The sequence below is a fragment of the Pteronotus mesoamericanus genome, unplaced genomic scaffold (genome assembly GCF_021234165.1).
Source record: "Pteronotus mesoamericanus isolate MK-2021 breed Mesoamerican mustached bat unplaced genomic scaffold, CSHL_Meso_final scaffold_125, whole genome shotgun sequence".
NCBI classification, from domain to species: Eukaryota; Metazoa; Chordata; class Mammalia; order Chiroptera; family Mormoopidae; genus Pteronotus; species Pteronotus mesoamericanus.
This window is the reverse complement of record NW_026555304.1, coordinates 186,051-213,126: the sequence shown is the minus strand read 5'-3', so window position 1 is coordinate 213,126 and position 27,076 is coordinate 186,051. Positions and strand designations below refer to the sequence as shown.

At 39.1% G+C, this 27,076-nt stretch overlaps 1 protein-coding gene and 1 pseudogene across 5 annotated transcripts in view; one reads left to right on the top strand and one right to left on the bottom strand.

The window, feature by feature from the left end:
• The window catches only part of IFT88 (intraflagellar transport 88), a 211,100-nt gene that overhangs the window by 32,233 nt on the left and 151,791 nt on the right, over nt 1-27,076 (bottom strand). For all 5 annotated transcript variants that reach the window (XM_054587970.1, XM_054587966.1, XM_054587968.1 and 2 more), the window contains 3 exons: nt 15,457-15,509; nt 13,796-13,861; nt 11,239-11,345 (listed from right to left, as the gene is read on the bottom strand). In XM_054587970.1, coding sequence (XP_054443945.1) covers nt 11,239-11,345; nt 13,796-13,861; nt 15,457-15,509 — 226 coding nt within the window. The remainder of the gene's footprint in view (nt 1-11,238; nt 11,346-13,795; nt 13,862-15,456; nt 15,510-27,076) is intronic.
• On the top strand, nt 22,372-22,717 carry LOC129082242 (60S ribosomal protein L22-like 1; annotated as a pseudogene).

Here is a 27,076-nt window from a genome sequence, read left to right as displayed (position 1 = left end):
TTTTATTTCATAATTTGGTTTTCATCTTTCCAATTAATCACCTCCAGAGTATCTAAAAGACAGCGTTAAAATAATCAAGCTCATAAAGACAAATGTACATATAGCTTGACATTTTTCTAATCAAGTGTGAGCAAAGTAACCCTATTTAAGTAACCCTAAGTTTGGGAAAAACAAATGTAGAAAGGTATCCTATTTAAGTAACCCTAAGTTTGGGATAAACACATGTAGAAAGGTGAGCACCTTCTGTTCCCACTACTTTCTTTACGTGAGTACCCTGTTACTTGCTCTGGTGGACAGAAAAAAAAAAGTAGGTTGGTGGCCACATACTAAACCTGGCAAGCCCAGGGGAAGCATTCATGGCGGCCTTACAAACTCAGAGCCCAAAGTAACAACGTAAGATGGTGTGAAATTAAAAGTTCCTAACTAAAGGCAGTTCATGGTGGGTAGTCATGTTGTAGGCTGGTATTTTCCCTGACAAAAGTCAGTGGTTACCTTAACTGAGCCTGTCTGTTGTCTTTTTGCATCTAGAATAACACAACTTTGGAATGTCAAATTAATTTCCTTTTTTCCTGACCCCCTCAGACCACAACCACTGCACAAAAGCAGAGACCACAAATCCCCTCATTGTTATTATGTTAATTGTCCCATATCCATCTATGTAAAACATTATGTGTCTAATTAGTTTTACTTTTTATCCAATCCCAGAGAGTGCTCCAGCTTCCCTACTCCCGCCTCCCTATTCTATTATCAATGGATTTCATGTAACCCTCTTACATCTTCCTCTTTGATTCTGATGTGTAAAGCAAGTGGTAAAACTGCCATTTTCCAGAGCATTTTCTCAATCTGTTGAAATTTTTCTTCCCAGCAATTGTTGTCAATTTGGCTCAAATAAACTCATACAAGTTCTTACAGGTTTGAACGCTTCTTACATCAACACTCTCATCCAGAACCATCCAACATTTTGGCTCTAACTCATCTTTTCCTAATCAATTCCTTCACGTCCTTATTTTTTCTTCCAGTTTGGAATCACCCCACCACTGTGAGTATATCCATGTCAGGACTCCCCAGTCCCTGGCCTGGCTTCTCGTCTTTTTGCTTCACTCACCAATAGGACCTAAAACCTGGTTGATTCAATGACCAGTGTTCCTCTCCCAGGACGCTGAAGATAAGTGCCTAAGCACGATGTAGCCTCCAGGCGCCTCCCACTGCTGGCTCAGGATCCTCAAATGGCCCCAACTTCTGCTTCCTGCCATGGGACTCCCTCTCTCTGCCCGTCCTCATCCCTCTGAGGCTCAGCTCCACTCTAGTCTCCCCAGGAAGCTGCCCTGGTGTCCCAGGTGGGCCTCACCCAAGGTGCTCACCAGCACCCATGCACCTCCACGCATGCTCAGGCCCTGCTTCAATCTTCCTTCGCCCTCTCTAGTGGGCACCGAATGTGGGTTTTTAGTCTTTTGCAACTGAATTGCCATTGAAAAATCAATGAATTCCACTACAATGGACCTTGTATACCAACAGCTACCTCAGCTGTAACCATGGGGAAGTTATAGAGATGACAATTTCAAAAGTAAAACCAAACATTTACTAAAACATTAGTTTGATAATGTTCGAAGTTCTAAGACGTATAAACTATCAAGTCTCAGGTCATGTTTCTTCTCTCACACCATTCACACTATCGAGTCTTGATCACAAGTGTTTCCATCCTCATCTAACTTCTTCCTCGGCAGACGCAAGGCAAGCCCTTGGGGAACAAGGCTTCTGCAGAGGTGCCCCACAAGGCCACTGGGTGCTGGTGCCTGGACCCAGCTCATGGGGCATCCACGTATTTCACAGCATGCCTGAGACTTCTGAGGGACCAAGGAAACCAGGAGAGGGAGGAGTCACGGAGCCACTGCTAAGTCAGGCAAAGTGAAAATTGAAAAGTGTCCATACATTTATCAATACGGGGGTGATTAAACTCAGTGAGGGTGATTTCAGCAGTACGAATGGAAAGAGGCAAAATTAGACTGATTTGAAAGGGGGCTTGGGATGTGAGAAAAAGATCAAGTAGATAACATTGTAGCTCTTCAGCTGGGAGGAGGGAAAAATGGCAGCAGAGCAAACCCCAGATTTTGCAGGGTCTGAAGTTTACAATCTGGAGAAAGAACAAAAACTATGAAAATAAAATAGCTCCAACAATAAAAATGCATTTATAGGGGCCAAAGCAAATGGGCGCCTGACGCTGAAGGCCCACCCTCCACAGTCAATGTGCTGGTGGTTTGTGCTGTGCCCAGGGCACACAAAGCAGGCTGCTTTCTGTGGCTCTCTGGCCACTAGACCACAGGCTTCTGGAGAACCCTGTCTCACAGTGATACCCCTGATACATGACCCACCTCAGATGTGGCACAAACCAGGCAGAGTAAATGTTTATTAAACATAGTCATACAGATGCTCTCATTAAGTGTTATGTGAGGATTTCAAATAGGAGAATTATTCATTCCATCTCCTCAGAGTTTTAACAGTTAATGGAGTTAATGGGAATTTGTACTCGCTTTGGACTAGAGTGAGGCAAGGCCTGAAGACAGGTAAAAGAGGAAGCACTGAAATAATGACTGACAAAATGATTTTCATCACAGCAAAACTAAAACATGAGGGAAGCAGCCACATAATGGAACACAGATCAGAAAGTAACAGAGGGAAAAAAGTGTTTATTGACACAGAAAGCTATCTATGCTATTTTGGGGGGAAGTTGTGGGCGTTAAAGTCAGTATTTTTGTAAAAAATGTCCTATTTAAAAAATATATGTATTGATCTATGTTTGTATATATTTGTAAAATGCCCAAGAAGACACATACCAAAATGCTGACAGTGATCTCAAAGTGCTAGGATGGATGATTTTCATTTCTTTCTTTACACATTTTTATTTGAATTAAAATATGACTAAAAATGTAATCTGATTTTTTAAAAAACACTTATTTTTTAATAATATGAAAAAAGATATTCCTATTCTGAAAAAATATGATGCCATTCCCATTATGATAGAAAAATGAGGGAAAGTGCAAGAGGAGCCAAGTATAGATACAAATAAGTCAATGGGACAAATTGAATAAACAGGCATTGTGAGTGAGAAAGAAACATTGTTTCCCTTTTCACCTACTGTTCAATATGAGTAATGACTATATATATGTTCTCTGCTACTCTTCTGGAACTGGAATAAAACCAGAGCCTTAAATATTGATGTCCCCTTATCCATTGCCTGGGACAGTAGTACTCAGAGTGGAGGCAGAAAACCTACCAGCCCACAAGCTGTCACCTATTCCCAGTGAGATGAGCACAGAACTCGAGAGTGAGAGCTGACAAGCTTGCTTATCAATTTGACGTTCTGATATCCAAGTGCATGATCATTTTGCTAGTGATGTCAATGACAGACTAGACAAAAAGTTAACCACACCGCAGACAGTTTGAGAAGCACTGATTGAGAACACCCTCCCAATTCTACAGCTAATGAGAATGAGGTCCAGAAGGATAAATGTCCCATCTAAGTCACAGAGCTGGTTAATGGTGAAGCCAGGAGAGAAGTCCAGTGTCCTATCGACCACACTTGTTTACTCCATAAGTCTTGGATTTTTGTCCAATAGAATTAGGAGCAGTTACTGTTTCCTGGTTAAGGATTCTTAAGAAGATTGGCTCTGACTTCAAATTCAAGAGAAAACAGAACTTAAGACATTTCTTTGTGATTCAGCTCCAAAGAATGCATAACCATGGCTGTAACTTCCTGCACTCAAGACCTCTAAGCACACTTCTTCCTAGACATCTCCATACCTGCTCCAAACACCAAACTATTCCAGGAATGATCTCTGAGTCCTCCTCTCAAGCTGAACCCCTCCACCTCTGTTTCTGCAGTTCTTGCTTCCCTCACATGCCACAGGACCCTAGCAGAGGAACTGGTGTACATCTTATGCTCCTGTGTTATGAGCACTTTGAGCATGGGGCCAATATTTACTACTGTGACTTCATTCCACAGAGCACAGCACATTGTGATTAATGTTTTCTGAGGAAAGGAAGGAAGACTAACACAAGGTAATACATTAAGACACTAACATCAGTGGCCTTTCACAAAGAAGTGATTGTGAATCTTACCCAGGAAAAAGTAACCAATGCTCAAATTGCCATGAATTTGATACCAATCATACATATTTTTTTCATGCATATGTTTATCAACACAGGGGTGATTAAATTCAGCGAGGGTGCAATAATGCATAAAATGTGCAAGACATTCTTGTAGTTTTCATAACAAACATGAACTTTTTAATATTTTGTATATCTTTTGTAAGTCAATTTTAAAGCAATGCCTTTATGAGATCTTATTACTGAATCTCATTTTATTTTAGGAAATATAACTATATAATCAAAGGGATTTCTGCTCGAATAGACTGTATACTTATTTTCATTGTTTTTTTTTATAATAACTGGACACTTGAGGATAAATACTAACTACATTTTACATTAGTTAGGAATATCACATGATATTTTGTCAATTTGGACAAAAGAAAGCATTCCTTGAAAATTGTTTGCCGTTTCCTTTGGGGAGAATACTTTGAAAATTCGGAAATTTGAATTCTCTGAAAATTCAGAAAATTGATTTTAAAAATGGAGTGAATGAATTACTAACATACTTTTATTTTTAGACTAGCAATTAAAACTTCCTGTATTCTGTAAGTTACTTATTTATCCATTTTCTTTTGCTTCCTAATAGTTTCCTTTCATTCTCTAATCTTTTTGGAATTTTAGCTAACCTATTTCTTTTTTTCATACTTAAAATACTTGTCCTGTCTTTACTTCCTACTCTTCCCATTTTGCTCTTTTCCAGACAAAGAGTCAAGTTTGACAGAAACACAAACATCTCTTAAAACACAGCGGTGCTCTGGGCCCTGCATCTAGACAGGGAGTGATGGCTGATGCAGGTGCCACCCCCTCCCATCCGCCACCTGCTCACCCCACCTGAGATTGCTTTCCACTGGCACTAATGAATTCACACGTGCAGAATTTCTTCTTACTGGGAATGTGATCCCTGAAGCACAAAGGGGAAAGCAGTCTTATTTTTCATAATAGTTCCAGGATGACAATGAGATTCTCTGAAAAGTTACTCTATATAAACAAATTTCTGACTTTAACATCTTAAAAAAGGCATTAGGGGCTCAGGGAGACTCATTATGCTAACCCACATAAACCTCAATCAATTTATATTTCTTTCTTAGGTCTACACAAATCCTTTTCCTGTTTAAAATAAATTTAAAAAACCCATGGCCTGATTTATATTATGTCTACTGCCCCCGGCTCCCCCTCCGAATCCAATTCCCTATCCTGAGCTGGTATTTGATCACTTGCAAGGTGATCAAATAAACTGTATGCAAGGGAGCATAAACTCTATACTAGTGGTTCTAAGGCTTCAGTTATTATAAAAATTACCTGGAGAACTGTTTATAAAAACACAGACACACAGATTCTTGGATCCATATCCAGAGACTGTAATTCTGGGGTAGGGTTTGGGTAGGTCTGGGCTGCGTCCCAAGGGTTTGTAATTCTAACATGTGCCTAGGGGATTATGAAGTATCACTGGTTTACAGACCACACCTGAATAGCACCCCTCTGAGACCCTAACTCTTAATCATACTATGGTGAGCTGATGGTAAGATATATTTTAATATAATTAATGGTGTGAGTTAGCAACTTTACTGGATGAAGAATTAAAGGCTGTACACAACTGAAAATGATAACTTTCATCACCCTTTCTCTGCTCTTCCTAAAGTGTCAGGCAGTGTCAGGATTTGAATCCCAGGTATGTCTCCAATAGCTGGTGACCTGCAGAAAGTTACTTAGCCACTATGGGACTGTTAAAAGTAGTAATAATCACACCATATCCAACATCAAAGGATTATTGAGATGATGACATTAGTTGATGCATGTAAATTGCTTAGAACAGTGCTGGACTTAAATATGAAATTGATAAATGTTAGCTGCTGTTGTTAATGTCTGTTTAAGCAGATGTACTAAAGTGGAATTAAAGGGAAACCTGTCACCAGAAGCATGAAGATGGCTGACATCATTCAAGAGGTTAGCAGGCTATTTACTGCTATTTCTTCCTGCTGCCAAACTACTGCTGTTATCAGCCCTCCAGAGGAGAGTTTGGGTGTCAGTTGTGTTCTCTAAGCAGCTCCACATAAAGAAAGGCCAGATAATTACCTGTGCTATCCCTGGTTTTCATTACATGGCTCAAGTCAGCAACACAGAAGAGCTCTCCTACAGCTAATCATAGAGGCCAAAAGAGCTTCGGCAAGAAGCACCTCCAAATCAGATGTAGAAAGTTCCCAACTATAAAAAAGACACGTGACTGTCTAACAATGTGGAAATGTTTTAAAAAAGCAAGATATACTATGTAGGCATTAACAATGATTTTATGCAGAGGTTCTAATTACATAAGAAAAATGTTAAGTCTTTGCACCAGAACAGATTGCAAACAAGGAACAGAAAAAGTAACAAGAAGTTTTAAGTTAAAATTTAGAAAAGGAGATTATTTATTCTATCTTGTTTCATAACTAATACTACTTTTTGTGTTCCAAGATTCAGGAAAGAGTGCCCTGCCCCTAGTCTCACAACCTGAAAGGACAAATTGAAACAGTAATATTTTATTGATTATGCTATTGCAGTTGTCCCATTTTTCTCTCCCCTTTATTCCCCTCCACCCTGCACCTTCCTTTCTACATGCAGTCCTCCCCTTAGTTCATGTCCAAGGATTGTACATATAAGTTCTTTGGTTTCTCCATTTCCTACACTATTCTTAACCTCCCCTGTCTATTTTGTACCTACACTTTTTTTTTGTTTTTTTGATTTTTTAATTTATTTTAATTTATTTTTTCAAATACATTTGTCTCTGCCTACCCCCCACCACTTTCCCTTGCCCCCTCCCTCCTTCCTTCCCTCAGCTCTTCCCCTTTGGTTTTGTCCATGAGTCCTTGCTATATGTTCCTTGACATTCCCCTTCCCTTCCGTTTCCCCACACCCCCTCCCTCCTTCCCTCTTGTCTCTGTTGATTTCTTTTCCTTTCAGTACTGCTGGTCTTATTTTACTTGCATCTTTGTATTGTTGGTTAGGTTCCACTTATAGGTGAGATCATATGGTATTTGTCTTTGGCCCCCCGGCTTATTTCGCTTAGCAAAATGCTCTCCAGTTCCATCCATGCTGTCGCAAAGTTTAGTAGTTCTTTTTTTCTTTCTGCTGCGTAGTATTCCATTGTGTATATGTACCATTATTTTTTGATCCAATCATCTACTGATGGGCATTTAGGTTGCTTCCAACACTTGGCTATTGTAAATTGTGCTGCTATGAACATTGGGGTGCATAGGTTCTTTTGTATTGGTGTTTTGGTGTTCTTAGGGTATAGTCCCAGCAGGGGAATCACTGGATCAAAAGGCAGTTCCATTTTCAGCTTTTTGAGGAAATTCCACACTGCTTTCCACAATGGCTGCTCCAGTCTGCATTCCCACCAACAGTGTACTAGGGTTCCCTTTTCTCCACAGCCTCGCCAGCACCTGTTGTTTGTTGATCTGTTTATGATGGCCATTCTGACCTGTGTGAGGTGGTACCTCATGGTGGTTTTGATCTGCATTTCTCTGATTATAGCTATTGTTTTAAAGTCTATTTTGTCTGGTGTAAACCTTTTTTTTTGTTTCCATTTTCATGAAATATCTTTTCCCATCCTTTTATTTTCAGTCTGAGTGTCTTTTGATCTGAAGTGAGTCTCTTATAGAGAACATACAGGAGTCTTGTTTTGTTATCCATTCAGCCACCACGTCTTTTGATTGGAGTATTTTACCCATTTGCATTTAAAGTAATTAATGGCACATATGTATTTATTGAATAATTTTATTTTTCATAGTTCCTTCATTTTTTCCTTCTTCTTCTTCTTAAAGAAGATCCTTAATATTTCTTGTAATACTGGTTTAGTGGTGCTGAACTTCTTTAACTTCTTTTTGCCTGGGAAGCTCTTTATCTGTCCTTCAATTCTAAATAATAGCTTTGCTGGGTAAAATAAACTTGTTTCATGCCAATCCCTTTCAGCCTTCCAAGTTTCTGTTCAGAAATCAGCTGACAGTCTTATAGGAGCTCCCTTTTAGGTAACTAACTGCTTTTCTCTTCCTGCTTTTAAGATTATTTATCTTTAACTTTTGGTATTTTAATTAAGATGTACTTTGGTGTGGGCCTCTTTGGGTTCATTTCATTTGGGACTCTGCGTGATACCTAGACTTGCATGTATTTTCTTCACCAGGTTAGGGAAGTTTTCCATTATTATTTTTTCAAATAGGTTCTCGATTTCTTGCTCCCTTTCTTCTCCTTCAGGCACTCCCATGAGGTGAGTGTTAGTATGCCCGAAGTCATCCCAGAGGCTCCTTAAACTATCCTCATATTTTTGGATTTTTTTTCCTTTTTGCTGTTCTGACTGGGGTTTTTCTGATTATCTTCCAAATTGCTGTTTTGATCCTCTGCTTCATCTACTCTATTGTTGATTCCCTGTAATGTATTCTTCATTTCTTCTTTTGTGTTTCCTATCTCTTTGTTGAAAGTCTCACTAAGCTTATCTCCTTTTCCCCTAAGTTCATTCAGCATCCTTATAAACCGTGTTTTGAACTCTGCATCTGGTAGGTTGCCTGTCTCCATTTTGCTTAGTTCTTTTTCTGGAGTTTTGTTCTGTTCTTTCATTTGGGATATGTTTGTCTCCTCATTCTGGCTGCCTGCCTGTGTTTGTTTCTATGTATTAGATAGAGCTTCTATGTTTCCAGGTCTTGGTAGGGCAGCCTTATGTAGTAGGTGTCCTATAGGGCCCAGTGACGTGACCTTCCAAGTCACCAGATCTAGGCACTCAAGTGCACTCCCTTGTTGTAGTTGAGCCTCGATTGTTGTTAGCACATCAACTGGAGGGATTTACCCCCAGGACAACTGGCCAGGAGGACTGACTATAACCACCATCGAGGATAGCCACCCCATGGAGCAGGACTTATTTCAGCAGGGCTCACTGAGTCTGCCCCTGAGTGTGTCGCTTGTGGAGGCGGCTGGGTGGAGCTTTGACATGGTCTGAAGCTGTCAACCAAGTGCATTGGCATAGAGTCTTCTGGGAGGTGCAGGCCAAGGTCAAGCCTCAATCTGTGTTCTGCCTGGGGCCACCAGTATGAGCTACAAAGCAGTTTTCAGATGGCTGCTACTTGTGCTGGTCTTTGAGGTGTCCAGGAGAGGCCAAGCAGTGAACCAAGGCTGGTTGCCACTAGTGCCAAGCCTTGGGGCCACTTAGTGATAGGTACTGGACATACTGAGTCTAAATGCTGCTTGTTTGAGAGATTTTAGGAACATCTAAAGCCTGAGCCAAGATAGGTTGTTAGTACGGAAAAGCCACTAAAAACAGCTCGGGTGGGCCCAAAAGTTAGGGGGGATTGTGTCTCAAGGAGTCACCATGGTCAGCAAACAGTGATAGGTTGACGGAGACTCTTGTATGTCACCTACCTACTGGTTCTGTTGGGGGAGGGCTCACAAAAGGAACAATGGCCTCTGCCAGCACTTCTGTCTGGGAGAAAGCTGCCCTTCCAGCTCTTGTCCTGATGCCAGAAAATTCATTTCCTCCCAGATATTCCTTGTGCCTTTTGAGCTGCTTCTCCAGCACTGGAGCTCTGAGGAGTGAGTCCAAATAAGTCTATGCAGGCCCTTTAAGGGAAACTTCCTGGGAAGTTTCCAGAAGCCTTTTGTCTCACTCAGCCTCAATTCCTACCAATTCCATATTTTTGGCTGTTTGGCTATAAAAATATGGGGACTTTTCTTCCTAGAACTAGTGGTCCACTGAGCAGCTTGGTGTGGGGCTTGAACCCTCCACTCTTCAAGGGGGACCTTTGCAGCTGAGATATCCCTATTTTTATCTGCCACACATGGGTGTGGGACCAGATCATTCTGCATCTCTGCCCCTCCTACCAGTCTTGATGAGCCTTCTTTATATTCTTAGTTGTAGGACTTCTGTTCAGCTAGATTTCAGGTGGTTCTTAATGATGGTTGTTCCGTAATTTAGCTGTAATTTTGATGTGGTTGTGGGAGAGGCAAGCACTGCATTTACCTACATTGCCACCTTGGCTGAAACCAAACTTATGAAGTCTTAAGACTTTAACCTCTTCCACAAAAATCCATGGTTCTTCACTAGGTAACTTTATATAACTAATTTTGAGTACCAGAGTGTCTTGGTTTGAAATATATCCTACTTTTTGATTCTTCTTAATGAAACAAATTTAATAGCGATTATTATGACAATTATGATAATTTGAACTTCCATTTATAGCAGTTTACATTTACAGAGCTTTCGCACAGGTTCTATAATTTAATTAGCAATTGGCACACGGTGTTAAATTGGTTTTCACAGGAAGTTTTAATGATATACTGTAGTGTGGCATTTTAATACCAACTTGATATATTAAGGATTTTTAAGGTCAAAATCTATATTGTGCCCATAATTCTTTTACACGTGATACTTTAGAAAGACTGTAAAACAATCAGATAACATCTTCAAAGAGAAAACAAGATAACCACACTTTGAAAGCAAATATGGAATTTAGATTTAATTACCAAAAACAATTAAGTTCTCGAAAAAGTCTAAGGTAAAAGAATATATTTCTATGAAAGGTAGACACTCAAATCATGTTAACTTTTAAATATTCTAGGCTCAAACTTAAGGGAAATTATTCTTTTAAAGAAGTAAAGATAAGAACATTGTTATTCCATATACTGCATGGAACAAAGAAATAGATTTTAGGTGGTTCCATGTATGTTAATGTTATTCTCAAAGCCACCTACACTATAGATACAACTAACTGCCTCTTAGTTTCCGTGGGTCACAGGATTCTCAAATTGAAAATAAATCTAAAACTAATCTATTAATTGACTAAAAATTAAGTCTGTGAAATAATAAATTACTTCATATTGTGCAAAATTACAATTACTTGTCTATTAGTATGATCCACTAAAGACTTTTCTGAGTCTATTGCACTTTCTCCTGTTGGGAACTCACTTTTGACAGAACTTTATCCTAAAACTAAGATTTCAGTTTTATGCTAGAGCGGGAAAAAAATTTCAACTTCATTTTACTAACAGAAGACCCAACATCACTCAGTTGAGCTACAGAAGGCTGACATTTTGAAAATCAATGAAACGTAGTTTTCGGCCCATATGAGATACCTGTTCCTTTATTTCTTTCATTTTTTCCAATCTCTTAAGTTTTGTTGCATATTCTTGAACTTCTTTTAATCCAATATCTGTGCAGAGACGAACCAAGAAACGCAGACCTAAATTGTGAAAAAATATATTTAGAAAATTATCTGTTCACAGTGTTGAAAATACAACAAATCATTAACTTCAGTCTTTTGGGACACAGGAATGATGCTCACAGCATTTCTCTCTTGAAAAATGTGTTATAGAATTGTACACTTGAAACCTATATAATTTTATTAAACAGTGTCATCCCAATAAATGTAATAAATTTTTTAAAAAGTATGTACATTTTGTATTCCCCTGACCTGGAAGGATGGACTTCCCTGAAAGGGGTTTAAAGGGACTCTCTTCACCATCCTGTCCACACCACCTTCATGGCATTTTCCTTCATGTCATTTCTGACTACCGAAATATTCTATGAGTATGTTGTCTTTGTCTTCCCACTAGCAAGTCCCATGAGAGCAAGGACATTCATATGTTTTGTTTTGTGCTTAGTGCTATACCAACACAGTAGTCACTCCATAAGAATTTGTAAATAAATGACCTATTCATGAACATTAATGTTTTGCAAAGTAACAGTACTAAAGTAATTTAAAATGTTACACATCAGCATATAAATTGCCCATGTATACATTACTAATTCATAACAAGGTAATTTATATTTTCTACAACTAATACACAACTATTCCTCTTATCTATCCATCCTTAGAAAGAGTGAGTTAGGACTATTTAATGTAAAAAAATTTATTGTTTTTGGTAATGTCCTATGAAATTTACTATGTCATCTGTAATTCCACAGAGCAGGTCAATTTTTGTAAATGAATATATTTTAAGACTATAACCCAATTATCCTGTTGGGTTTACTAGAAAACTACTTTGCTCAGAACAAGGCATTCCATAGGTGCAAATGGTTTTCCTGACTATAGTTAAGGTAGACTATTGATGATATTTGTTTTGAAAATTACCCATGTCAAAGTCATCTTGGACATCCCCTGTGGTAAGAGGTAAACATTCATTTAATTTTTAGAGTGAATCTTACTCTTTATAAAGGGAGAAATTTGGTGTTGCTTGGAGACAGTCCCTTTACTGGTCCAGTGCTGAGGTGCTCTGGTTACTGCATAGGCTCTGAACAGGCAGCAATCCCGCCCTCAGGGGACACCTGGCAATGTCTGGGGACATTTCTGTTTTTCATAATAAAGGTGTGGGAGTTGGGGGAAAAGCTACTGTCACCCGGTGTGCAGAGGCCAGGGGTGCTGCTAATACACTCTGTAATCCACAGGACCCAGAATGGTCCAGTTCCAACATCAGCGGTACTGACTTTTGCCCAGCTGACTTTTGGGTTCATCAATTCCATAAAATATATCACTGCTGTCTCTCATTTAATCTCTAATGCACCAGTTTCCTAACATGAGTGAGAGCAAAAATCAAATAAAAAAGCTTTAAATAAAAAAATAGGAAAAATTACGTATCTCAGTCCACTGCAAACCTAAGTGCAAACCTATCTCTGTAGATAGGGCTATAAATCTGTACTCTTTGAAGGTGTGACAGGGAATCCTCCCAAGGATCCTATATCCTCACTGGCTTCTGGAAACTAATGCTGTAGGTTAATGAGTCTGCTCTAATTAGCACTAGAGACACTAGAGACTCTGCTCCTGAACTACCAGTGAGGACATAGCTCTGAGGTTGCATATTCTCTGCAACTCTGAGGTACTGCTCAGCTGTTATAAAAGCCAAACTGGGGAACTGCTATTTAAGAACTGGGCAGTACCTCTAATCCCAGGGCCGGGCTGGGCCATGGGGAAACCTGGCTCAGAAAAGATTGTTTTTAGTGAATTGCAATGTGCTGTTTTGTGCTCATTATCATTGTAGGACAGAATTAAAAACAGTATTTCCAAGTATGTTATTTTATTTGCTGTAGGGATGTTTTAAAGTGAGTAGCTGCTGTATCTTTCAATGACTTCATCTACTACCTCAGTGTTTCAACATGAATGAATTGAAGTTCAAAAAATGTTTCTCCTTCCAAGGATTTGTTTTTTTTATTTCCTCATAAACAGTAACAATTATACAACAGATTGTCATTTATCTCTTTCCCTTAGCTGTAAAACTATTCAGGGCCAAATATACAGTTTAGTGGGGATCTACAGCAAATGAATATAGTTATTTTGTGTTTTTCCTGATCCTGATTTTATTTCTGTAGTATTATTGCTGTAGTATGTAGTATTGCTGTAGTATTTCTCAATGTTATTTTAAGTTACATCAAATCCACTGTATGTCAAGATGGGGAATATAGATTTGTTTACTATTGAAGAGAATTCAGTGGTATATGTAAATCCATCAACAATCAAATTCTATAAACATGTGTACTTATGTAGTCAAATTCTCTGATCCTGTAAACTACTTTTTAAACGTATGTACCACAAGTATCGGTTGGTATTTGTTCATGCAATTACTGTAGCAAATGTAAAATAGGACATAAAGTATGAGAACCTGTGCTTCCAAAGCTACAAAATGTAATCTCACTTACATTCAACATTTTCTGGAAATTTTCTGTGAATATCTTTATAAGTATCTAATGCTTTTTGGTAGTTACCTACAAATAAAAAAAAGAAACATATTAGCAGATTTATAGAAATTAAAAGGATTCAGCAAAATATTAATTTTAATCCAATGTACTGGCATCATTTAATTGGTTTATCAGGAAGACTTCTATATTTGCCATAAGCATGTATAACAGTTAACATAACTTCTGGAAGAAATGTACATGTAAAATAAAATCGAAAAGGGTCAGAGCCTAAGAAAATGGATGATGGTTAAAATTTAGTTCCACCTCTTAATATAAATGTTAGTGGTAAAAGATTAAGATCCATTCAATTTCCTAAAAATTAAAGATTCTTTCAAGTGAACTGACAAATTTAAAATAATTTACATGGTAAACTAATAATAACTTCAATGTCATTCACTTAGAAAAGATAAAAAATAACTTTTTTGTAGTTTTCATTTTGAACCATTAAAATATTTATAGAAAACATTTTGTTTTCTTATAAAATAATTGAGCTTCATTCATGCAGCGGCAAAGAAAAGATAAATTTTGGGTCAAAGGTCTTGGCTAAAATCTCAGTAAATGAGCTATGAATCTCTCTGGGCCTTCAAAAGGGATGGTCGTGAGAACCTCAAGGAGTTGCTGTGAGAATTAAACAGAGATGAAGCATCTAACTCACAGTGGGTTCTTAATAAATGTTAGTTTCTCTTCTAACCTGCCCTTCAATAATTCAAAAATGTTTATGTCTTTAAATTATTCAGAATGCCCCATATACAAACACTTTGCATATGACATGGAAATGAAGAGGCAATCAGAACTAAGCTGAGATCAGTAAAGTGTATACAGTGTAATTATATTGTAGCTTATCCAAAAGGACACACAGTCACATTAAAGATCAACCCTTTCAATGCCTTGAAGACGACACTAAGTATGTATTTTGATACTATTATGAAGGAGCTCACAGAGGTCCATCCAGAAAGAAGCTATGGTGCTGGGCAACAGCACCCTGTTAACATTGACAACAAATACTTCCCTGGGATTAAGAAGTTTCTTTTCCCTGGATTATTTGTATGCTCTACAAGAGGGATCCTGCTCAATCTTTGACATTTTTATATCATTCAGTTCATCGAAAACTACTAACATCACTATCCTTCAGGATAGGGGCCAGCAGCACAGGACATAATAAAGCAGTTGCTGAAAGCACAACTGGAGATGCCTAATGATCCCTGGTATAAAAATAGAGCCCCAGTGCTCCATTTCTGGGCCTGCCACAGGCTTAGAGGTGGAGAGAGTCTCATTAACATGGCCATGCACACAGGATATTTAGAAGTAGGTGACAGAAAATGGAATATAAATTGATGTGCAGAGAATGCTTGTTTTTCTGTGACCAACTTGTGAAAATGATTACATATTCAGTGAAAGAGAGATAAAGCTGTTTTTAACAATGGTGGTGGAATACATGACTAAGCATAACATTTTTCTGTCTATAGTAATTATGTTTTTCATATAATGCTTCAAATATGTGTAGTTATCAAAAGTTAATGTTCCAATAAACAAATAAGCAATTGAAACACATTTTATGCAAAATTAACTAAAGGACAGAAGTAAAGCATATTAAAAATGAAATAAAATAAAAGCATTTTTACCACTTCTTCTGAAACAACTAGCTACCATCAGCTGCCATTTCACCTGGGTGGGCCTATAAAACAAATAAATGATGTAAAATTAGAGTGGAAACAAAAATAATCTGAGGTGGTTAAGAAGATTTATAAAACTACAGATCTATATTATCTTTCAACTACTTTTTGATCTTTCATTAGATCAGTTTTATTATTGAAATTAGCATATATATAATTTCCTTAATTATTATCTGTTATATTTATATTTAAATATGAGTCCTTCAACCTATCCTGGCAGGGTGGCTCAGTTAGTTGGAGTGTCGTCCTATACAAAAGGTTACAGGTTTGATTTCCAGTCAGGGCACATACCTAGGTTGTAGGTTCAATCCTTGGTCAGGGTGTATATAGGAGGCAACTGGTGAATGTCTTTCTCTCTTTCTCCCTTCCTCTCTCTCAAAATCAATAAACATATCCTCTAGTGAGGATTAAAAAAAAAAAAAAGAGTCCTTCAATCTAGTTCACACCATTATTTAGAAATTTTTATGAGAACCATTAACTTGCTTGGTTGAAGATCACTGTATTCTTCTTCTTTTTTTTAATCTTCACCAAGGATATGTTTATTGATTTTAGAGAGAGAAGAAGTGGGGAGAGAGAAACATCAATGTGAGAGGGGAACATTGATTGGTTGCATCCCATATGAGCCCCGACAGAGAATGGAACCAGCAACCTAGGTATATCCCCTGACTGGGGATCAATTCTGCAGCCCTTTGGTATATGGGACAATGCTCCAATCAACAAAGCCACCTGGACAGGGCACCACTGCATTCCATTTTAAATGTTATTATTACTTTTGCCATAATCTCATACTTATGCTTATAAATTTAGGCTTAGGCTCCAAATGTAGCACCTAACAGGTAATTTTTGACATTGTGTTTGAATAATTAGGCTTCAATTAAAAAGAGAATAAAAAAGAATTGTATTCATTCCTTTTTCCACTTAAAAGTGATTTTGTAAAATAAAGGACCATAACCAGGATTTCTAAAGACTGCTATTAGAAATATATAAGAATACAGATCTTTAACCTCCTTGGATAAGTTTATTCCTAGGTACCTTATTTTTATTTGTTGCAAGAGTAAATAGGATTGTGATCTTAGTTTCTCTTTCTGATAGTTCATGATTTCTTTTTATCTCTCTTTTTTAAAAGGATTTTATTTATTTATTTTTAAAGCAATGGGAAGGGAAGAGAAAGAGAAGGAGAGAAATAACGGTGTGACAGAAACAATGATTGGTTGCCTCTCATGTGCCTCTAGCTGGGGACCTGGCCTGCTGCCAAGGCATGTGCCCTGATAAGGAATCAAACCAGCAACCTTATGGTTTGTGGGAAGACACTTAACTCACTGAGCCATACCAGCCTGGGTGCCACCAATTTCTGGGTATTAATTTTGTATCCTGCTACTTTGCAAAGTTCACTTATTAGATCTAGTAGCTTTTGGTGGAATCTTTAGGGTTTTCTATGTACAGTATCATGTAGCCTATGAAAAATGACAGTTTTACTTCTTCCTTGCCAATTTGGATGTCTTTTATTTCTTCTTTATGTCTGATTGCTGTGGCTAGAACTTCTAGTACTATGTTAAATAAGTGTGGTGAAGGTGGACATCCCTATCTTGTTCCTGATCTTAAGGGAAACGCCTTTAGTCTCTGCCCATTGACTATGATGTTGGCTGCAGGTTTTCCATATATGACCTCTATTATAGTAAAGTATGATCTCTCTATTCTTACTTTGCAGAGAGTGTTTTTTTCTTTTAATCGTAAATGAGTGCTAGATTTTATCAACTGTGTTTTCTGCATCTGTTGATATGATCATGTGATTTTTATTTTCATTTTCTTTATGTGATGTGTCACATTATCTTTTTATATTTTATTGAATATACTATTACATTTGTTGCAATTTTACCCCCTTAGCCTCCCTCCACCGAGTACCCTCTCTCCCTCAGGCAATCCCACACCTTTGTTCATGTCCATGGGTTGTGCATATAAGTTCCTTGGCTTCTCCAATCCCTAAACTGTACTTTACATCCCCAATACTACTCTGTAGCTGTCAATTTATGCTTCTTAATCCCTTCACTTTTTCACCTATTCCCTCAGTATCTTCTTCCCATCTGGCAGCCATCAAAATATTCTAAGTATCTATGATTCTGTTTCTGTTTTGTTAGTGGCTTAGTTTGTTTTTTAGATTCAATTGTTGACAGACAAGTATTTATTGCCATTTTATTGTTCACGCTTTTGATTTTTTTCTTAAATAAGTCCCTTTAACATTTCATATAATGGTTTGGTGATTACGAACTCATTTAGATTTTTCTTGTCTGGGAAGTTCTTTATCTGCCCTTCCATTCTAAATGATAGCTTCTTTGGATAGACTGACCATGTTGAAGGTTCTTGTTTTTCATCTCTTTGAATATTCTTACCAATCTCTTCTAGCCTGCAAAGATTGTTTTGAGAAATCAGCTGATAGTCTTATGGGAACTCCTTTGTAGGTAACTGTATCCTTTTCTCTTGCTGCTTTTGAGATTCTCTTTGTATCCATCTTGTTTGGGACTCTCTGTGCTTCCGGGTCTTGTATGTCTATTTTCTTCACCAAGTTAGGGATGTTTTCTTTCATTATTTTTTCAAGTAGCTGTCCAATTTCTTGTCCTTTCTCTTCTACTTCTAGCACCTCTATGATTTGAATATTGGCACATTTGAAGTTGTCCCAGAGGCTCCTTATACTATACTTGTTTTTTTTGGATTCTTTTTATTCTTGCTGTTCTGGTTGGTTGTTTTTTGCTTATGTTCCAAATTATTGATTTGATCCTTAGCTTCACCCATTCTACTGATGATCCTTGTAAACTGTTCTTTATTTCAATTAGTGTATCCTTCATTTCTGACTGGATTTTTTATGCTGTTGCAGTCCCCACTAAGTACCTCCAGCATCCTTATAACCAGTGTTTTGACTTCTGTGTCTGAAAGATTGCTTATCTCCACTTTACTTAGTTCTTTTTCTGGAGTTTTGTTCTGTTCTTTCATTTGGGCTATGTTTCTTTGTTTCCTCACTTTGGCAGCCTCAATGTGTTTATTTCTATGTATTAGGTAGAGCTGCTATGACTCTCTGTCTTGGGTGTGTAGCTTAATGTAGTACGTGTCCTGTGGGTCCAGTGGCACAGTGTCCACTATCACCTAAGCTTGGTACTTGAGGTGCACTCTCTGTATTTGCTGAGTACATACTCCTCTTGTAGTTGAGACTTGATTGCTGTTGGCAGGTCAATGGGAGAGATTTACCTAGGCCAGTCAGCTGCAAGTACTGGCTGTGACTACTTACCCCAACCTCTCCCCTCCATGGAGAATCAGCTGTGAAGAGGTCCATGCCACAGAGCAGGGTTTACTTCAGCAGGGCCATGGTGCCTTGTATTCTGTCTGGGGCCACTTAGCATAAGCTATAATGTGATCTGCAGCTGGCTGCTTCTTGTGTTGGTCTTGGAGGTGCCCTGGCAAGGCCTGGTTGTGAACCAAGGCCTGCTGCTGCTGATGCTGGGCCTGGGGCCACTTAGCAAAGTACAGAGGCTTGCCAAGGCAAACTGTAGCTTGTTTGAGAGGATTTAGGAAGTTAGAAGCGTAAGCCAAGACAAGTCATTCATATGGAAAAGCCATTCTTAATGGCTTGGGTGGGCCAGTAAGTTGCGTAGGGTGGAGTCTCAGGGAATCACCAGGGTGGAGCAACAGTTGAGCCAGGTAGATGGAGTCACAGATATCGTGCCTGCTGTGCTCTGTGGCTCTGTGGGGAAAGGGCTCAGAAGATGAGCAAAAGCCTCTGCCAGCAGTTCTGTCTTGGAGAAAGCTGTACCCCAGCTCTCTCCCTGATGCTAGACACTTCAGTCCTTCACCACATGCCACTGATGCCTTTCAAGTTGCTGTCCCAATGTTGCAGCTCAGCAGGAGTGAGTTTTAATAAATTTGTTTGTGGGCCCATTAAGAGGAACTGCCTGGGAATCCAGAAGTTTCTTTAACTGACTCAACCTCCACTGCTTTTAACAGCCAGCAGCCATGGGGACTTATGTTCCTGCCACTGGAACCATGAGCCAGGGGGCCTAGTGTGGGCCTGGGACACCTCACTCCAGATATATCCCTTCTGATTTTTATCTGCCATATGTGGGTGTGAGACCAGCCCATTCCATGTCTCTGTACCTCTGCTCCTCCTACCAGTCTGGAAGGATGTGGTTTCTTCCATAAACCCAAGGTTGCAGGACCTCCATTAAACTTGATTTCTTCTGGTTTTGAGTGGTGGTTGTTCTATAGTTTAGTTGTAATTTTTTAAAAGTATATTTTATTGATTGTGTTATTAGAGTTGTCCCATTTTTTCCCCCTTTTGCCCCCTCCACCTGGTTCCCCACTTCCCTCCAGCAATTACCCCTCCCCCTTAGTTCATGTCCATGAGCTGTGCATATAAGTTGTTTGGCTTCTCCATTTCCTACACTATTCTTAACATCCTCCTGCCTGTTTTGTACCTGCCCATTACGCTTCTCAATCTTTGCACCTCTCCCCCTATTATCCACTTTCTTCTTCCCTGCTGATAATCCCCCAAATGATCTCCATGTCTATCATTCTGTACCTCTTTTAGTTCCTTGCTTAGTTTTTGTTTTTTAGATTCAGTTGTTGATAGTTGTGTTTGTTGTCATTTTAATGCTCATAATTTTGATCTTTTCCTTTTTCTTAAATAAGTCCCTTTAACATTTCATGTAATAATGGCTTGGTGATAATGAACTCCTTTAGCTTTACCTTGTCTGGGAAGCACTTTATCTGGCCTTCCATTCTAAATGATAGTTTTGCTGGAAAGAGTAATCTTGGTTGTAGGTCCTTGCCTTTTATCACTTTGAATACTTCTTGTCAGTCCCTTCTTGCCTGCTAAGTTTCTTTTGAGAAATCAGCTGATAGTCTTATGGGAAGTCCTTTGTAGGTGAGTCTCTGCTTTTCTCTTTCTGTTTTTAAGATTCTCTCTTTAACTTTTGGCATTTTGATTTTGATGTGTCTTGGTGTGGTCCTCTTTGGGTCCAATTTGTTTAGGACTCTCTGTGCTTTCTGGACATATACATCTATTTCCTTTGCCAAAATAGATGTTTTCTTTCATTATTTTTTCAAAAAAGTTTTAAATTTCCTGTTCTTCCCCTTCTCCTTCTGGTATCCCTATGATTTGGCTGTTGGCCCTTTTGGAGATGTCCCAGAGTCTTCTTATACCCTCATATTTTTTAAATTCTTGTTTCTTCATTCTGCTCTGGTTGAATGTTTATTTTTTCCTTATTTTCCAAATCTTTGATTTGAATCCTGGATTCCTTCCCTTCACTGTTGGTTTCCCATGGATTTTTCTTTTTCACTTAGTGTAACTTCATTTCTTCCCTTATGTTTTTGCTGTACTTAATGATTTTTCTGAGCATCCTTATCACCAGTGTTTTGAACTCTGCATCTGATAAATTGGCTATCCCTGTTTCACTTAGGTCTTTTTCTGAGGTTTTGTTCTGTTCTTTCACTTGGGCCATATTTCTTTGTCTCTCCAACTTGGGAGCCTCCCTGTGTGGTTTCTGTGTATTAGGTGAAGCTGCTTTGACTGCCTGTCTTAGCACACCTGTTAAGTTGTAAGGGGCAGAGCCTTAGGTATTTGTCAGGGTGGGTCAACTGCTTCACTTCTTTGTGGTGCTGTGCGGGGGTATGGGTTAGAGAGGGGACAATGCAGCTGCCTGTATTCTGAAGGCTTGCTGGGCACATCCCTGTTTCTAGTCACTTCATCCACTTCCTGTATGCAACTGGTGCCCTTCTAGCTACTCCCCTGGTGATGATTCCCCAAGTAGGTGGGTTTGTGCACATTGTAGGACCAGGTGAGCCCTTTAAATTGACTCTCCTGAGAAACTGACAGTTTCTTCTGCCACCCCACTACCACCTGGTTTTTATAGCTAGAAGTTGTGAGGTTTTATCTTCCTGGTGTTAGAATCCTGGGTTGTGCAGTCTGGGCTGGGACTGGGATTGCTTGCTCCCAAGGTATCCCTCCTGATTTTTATACAATACACATGTATGTAAGACTGTTCATCCAGCCACCATTGTTGTCTCTCTACACTGTACCACATCCTCTCCACCCTGACTCCCTGTCTCCACCCTTGCTACCCATGTGGATGAACGGGGCTTCTTTAAATCCTTGGTTGTTGGACTTCCACACAGTTTGACTTTCTGGCATTTCTGGGTGTTTTTTTTTTTTTTTTTTTTGTTTGGAGATTAGTTGTGATTCTTCTTGTGGTTGTACAAGGAGGTGAAGTGTGTCTACCTACACATCCATCTTGACTGGAAGCCACCTTAGTTGTAATTTTGATGTGGTTGTGTAAAGAGGTGAGCCATGCTGACCTAGGCTACCATCTTGGAGATCTCACTGTAACACATTTATTGATTGGTGAATATTTTACCAGCCTTGCATCACCAGAATAAATCCTACTTGTTCATGGTGTATGGTCATTTTACTGTATTGCTGGTTCTGATTTGCTAGTATTTTCTTGAGGATTTTAGCATCTATGTAATCAGCGATATTGTCCCATAGGACATTGAAGAAAGAAATAGAGGGGGATACAAACAAGTGGTAGCATATACCACGTTCATGGACTGAAAGAAGTAACTATTAAAATGTGCATACTACCCAAAGCAATTTAGAGATTCAATGTAATTCCTGTTCAGATACCTATGGCATATTTCACAGATCCAGAACAGGTATTCCAAAAATTTATATGGAATAAAAAAGAACCACCCAAATGGCCTCAGCCTCTTGAGAAAGAAGAATTAAGTTGAAAGTATCACAATACCTGATATCATACTAGACTACAAGACCATTGAAATCAAAATAGCCTGGACTCCCTGATCACACATACTACCTGCAAGATGGTGCTGAAAGTCAAGAAGCCCAAGAAGATAACCTTGAAGTTTGATTTGGACCTTACTCATCCAGTAGAAGATGGAATTCTTGATTCTGCAAATTTTGAACAGTTTCTATGGGAGAAGGTTAAAATCAATGGTAAAACTGGAAAACTTGTATATGTTGTCCACACTGAATGCTTCAAGAATAAAATCACAGTTGTTTCTGAGAAACAGTTCTCCCAAAAGATATATGAAATATCTTACCTAGAAATACCTTAAGAACAGTCATCATGTGGTTGTATCCAAGAAGGAGACTTACAAACTTAATTAATTCAGGATGAATATGGATCTAAGTCTGAGGACTAGGTGACGCCTCCTTTTATAGGGCTTTGTTTACTAATGTAACAAATGAAGCATATAAGAGAAACACCTAGAAATGGACTTTTAGTTTATAAGTGAATAAAAAACAGAGCACTCTGTAAAAAAACAACAAACAAATAATAGCCTGGTAAGGGCATAAGTACAAGCATGTAGATCAGGGAATAGAATGGAGAGCCCAGAAATAAACACATGGCTTTATGGTCAATTAATACTTGACAAAGGAGGAAAGAGCTACAATAGGGTAGAAACAGTCTCTTCAATAAATGGTGTTGGGAAAGTTGGACAGGTACATGTAAAAAAACAAAACCATACCATGAACTTACATCATATACAAGAATAAACTCAAAATGGATTAAGACTTAAATGTAAGTAGTAAAATCATAAAAATCATAGAAGAAAACAGGCAGTAAAATCTCAAACATCTTGTGTAACACAGTTTTGCTGGTATATCTCACAGAAAAAGGGAAACAGGAAAAAAAATAAACAAATGAGACCACATTAAACTAAAAAGCTCCTTCACAGCAAACAAACAAACAAACAAGACAAAACAAAATATCAACAAAATGAAAAGGGAACCCACTTATGGTAGAACATATTTGCCAATGATACATCTGATAAGGGGTTAATTTCCAAAATATATAAAAGAACTTCTACAACTCAACACCAGGAAGATAAACAATCCAATCAAAAAATGGGCAAAAGATCTGAAATACACACTTCTCCAAAGAGGACATACAGATGGCCAATAGACATATGAAAAGATGTTCAGCATCACTAATCATCAGGGAGGTGAATGCAAATTAAAGCCACAGTGTGATATCATCTCACACCTGTCAGAATGACTATCATTAATAAATCAACAAACAACAAGTGCTGGTGAAGATGTGAAGAAAAGGGAACTCCTGTGCACTGTTACTGGGAATGCAGAATTGTGCAGCCACTGTGGAAAACAGTATGGAGTCTCCTCAAAGATTTAAAGCAGATTTGCCTTTTGACCCCCCAGTGATCCCTCTTCTGGGAATATACCCTAAGAATCCTGAAATATTATCAGAAAAACTATATGCACCCCTGTGTTCATAGCAGCATTATTTACAATAGCCAAGATTTGGAAGCAGCCCAAGTGCCCATTAGTAGATGAGTGGATAAAACAACTATGGCACATCTACACAATGGGATACTACTCAGCTGTAAAAAAGAAGGGGCTCTTGCCCTTTTCAATAGCCTGTGTGTACATAGAGATTATTTTGCTAAATTAAATAAGCCAGTCAGAGAAAGACAAGTATCATATGATTTCACTTATATGTGGAATCTAATGAACAAAATAAACTGTTGAACAAAATAGAACTAGAGGCATGGAGAGACATGGAACAGACTGACACATCTCACAGGGGATGAAGGAGAGGGAACTGGAAGAGATTAGCCAAAGAACATATATGCATAGCCCATGGACACAGACAGTAGTGTGGTGAAGGCCAGGGAGGTGGGGGGTGGAGGGTGGGTGACTGGGTGGAGGTAGGCAAAAGGGAGGTAGATGGGAAATATCTGGAATAGTGTCAATAACAAAAACTTTACTTCTCAGTCTTAAAAACTGACTTTTTAATATATGAACTAAGGTTGTATGCAACTAGCGTCAGTTCCTCTTTTGGACTCCACTGGAGATGTTTGGCACTAAAATCCCTCTGTCTTTCCCTGTGCCCTAGAGAGATGGTCAGACATTGTACTCTACCACAGTTCTCTAATATAACATGGTATTATCATAACTATTTAGTACAAGAAGGAACTGACCACAATGTTAAGATTTACAGCCATAAAATTAATAGGTGCAAATGAGTGAACATCAAACCTGGCCAATTCTGAGAATTCTAGAGTTGTAACATCAGGATCTCCTCATAGCAAATGAATTGGTGATGATTCTGTAGCCTGTGTCATAGCTGACTTGCTGCTCACTTTTTCTTTTATACTGTAATAATAATACTTGTCACGATTTATTAGGCTTTTACCAAATGCTCTGTCAATTCACTGTGAATTTTATTTATCTTCTTTATTCCTTATTAAAACTCCATGAGGCTTCTGGTCAAGATGGAAGCATATGTAAACATGGCTTGCCTCCTTGCACAACCACAGGAAAAATTACAACTAAACTACAAAATAACTATCACTCAGAATCATCAGAAAATAGAGCTGCATGGAAGTCTGACAGCCAAGGAACTAAAGAAGTCACATTCATTCAGGCAGGTAGCAGGGGCAGAGATGCAAAGACACAGAATGGGCAGTCCCAAACCAACGTGTGGTGGATGAAGATCAGGAGGAATATCTTGGGAGCAAGGGATCTCAGACCCACATCAGACTACACAGCCCTGGATTCCAGTGCCAAGAATATAAGTCCCCATAACTTCTGGCTGTAAAAACCAGAGGGGGTTTGGGTGGCAAAATAAACTGCAGGATTCTCAGGCATCTCCTCTTAAAGGTCCTGCAGCAGACTTAGGACTAACTCAGACTCACTCCTTCTGGTCTCTAGCACTAGTCAGTAGCTTGACGGGCCCCAGTGGAAAATGGGGAGAAACTAAAGAGTGTGGCATCACAGCGAGTGCCTGGAGACTGCTACCTCTCGGACAAAACTCCAGACATCAGGCAGTGCCTACTATTCCTTTTCTGAGAGCTCACCCACTAAGAGCCACAAGTAGCTACACCATATCCGAGACTACATCAACTTAGTTCACATGGGTTGCCTTGCCCTTTAGATTACCTAAGGCTCCACCCCATAAACTTAAATATGCGCTTTACTACCTTAGGCCACACTACTAAGTCAGGGAGTCAAAGCAGAGCTACCTAATATATAGAAACAAACACAGGGAGGCTGCCAAAATGAGAAGACAAAGAAATATGACCCAAATGAAAGAACAGAACAGAATTCTAGAAAAAGAACTAAACAAAATGAAGATAAGCAATCTATCAGGTGCAGAGTTCAAAACACTAGTGATCAGGATGCTCAAGGAACCATTTTGACACTTCAACAACATAAAAAAGAGCCAGGCAGAAATAATGGTTACGTTAAGTGAAATAAAGAAAAATTTACAGGGAATCGACAGTGGAGTGGATGAAGCCAAGAATCAGTTCAATGATTTGGAACACAAGGAAGAAAAAAATTCAATCAGAACAGCAAGAAGAAAAAAGAATCCAATAAAATGAGGACAGGGTAAGGAGCCTCTGGGACAACTTTAAACATGCCAATACTTAAATCATAGAGATGCCAGGAGGAGAAGAGAGAGAACAAGAGATTGGAAATCTGAGAAAATAATGACAGAAAACTTCCCTAACTTGGTGAAGAAAATAGACATACAAGTCCAAGAAGGACAGAGTCCCAAACAAATAAGATCCAAAGAGGACCATACAAAAACACAGAATAGTTAAAATGCCAAAGGTTAAAGATAAAGAGGGAATCTTAGGAGGAATTTCAAGATGGTGGAGGAGTGAGTGGAAGTTACACTGACCTCCTCCCAGGACCAATCTGGAGTTACAACTAAATTGTGCAGAATTCACCAGGAAAACAACTGAATAATAGCCAGAGAGGGGACTTAAAACCTTGGACAGACAGAGGAATCGGCTTTAGCACAACCTAACTGGTAAGGAGTGTGGTAGAGACTTGAGAAGGCAGGCTGGACACCCAAGGGCGGCAGCACCAGAGGGATACTGAAATAGCCAATTGGCTCCCATTGAGAATAGTGGGATCTGAATTATAGGTGGGGATCTACAGCCTATAGAACAAGAGCCCATAAAACATTCAGATAACAGCCAGCTGTGAAAAGTGGCAGCATTGCTCTCTGCCCCAGATAGGGGACTGGAGATGCACAGAGCTCTTTAAAGGGCCAATGCATAAATGTGTATTGGCAGCCACTTACCCTGGGCTCTGGCAAAGGCTGGGGCAGAGTGGGCTGGAGCCCCTTGATGAGAAACTGGGGATAGAGGCTTTGGGAAGAGAACTGAGAAAGTAGCTGGTAGGGTGCCGGTGCAGACTCATCCCCCATTCGGCAGCTATGATCTTGTTCAGGCAGATTACTCCCGGAAGCAGCAGCAGCAGCAGCATGAAAGGACACAATAGTCCCACCCCCAGGAGGCTTGGCCCGGGTGTTGGTGGTACACAAGCCTGACTGCTGAGTACAGAGCAGCAGTCACAGATAGATCTCTGACTGAATGGGGTGCAGAGTGATCTAGAAATGCTTGAATAGAGTCTGGAAATGAAGGCTTTGGGGAGAGAACTGAGGGAGTAGCCGGTGGGATCCTGGTGCTTACTGCTCCCCCATAGGGCAGTGGCCATCTTGCTCAGGCAGACCACTCCCCTGAGTGGTAG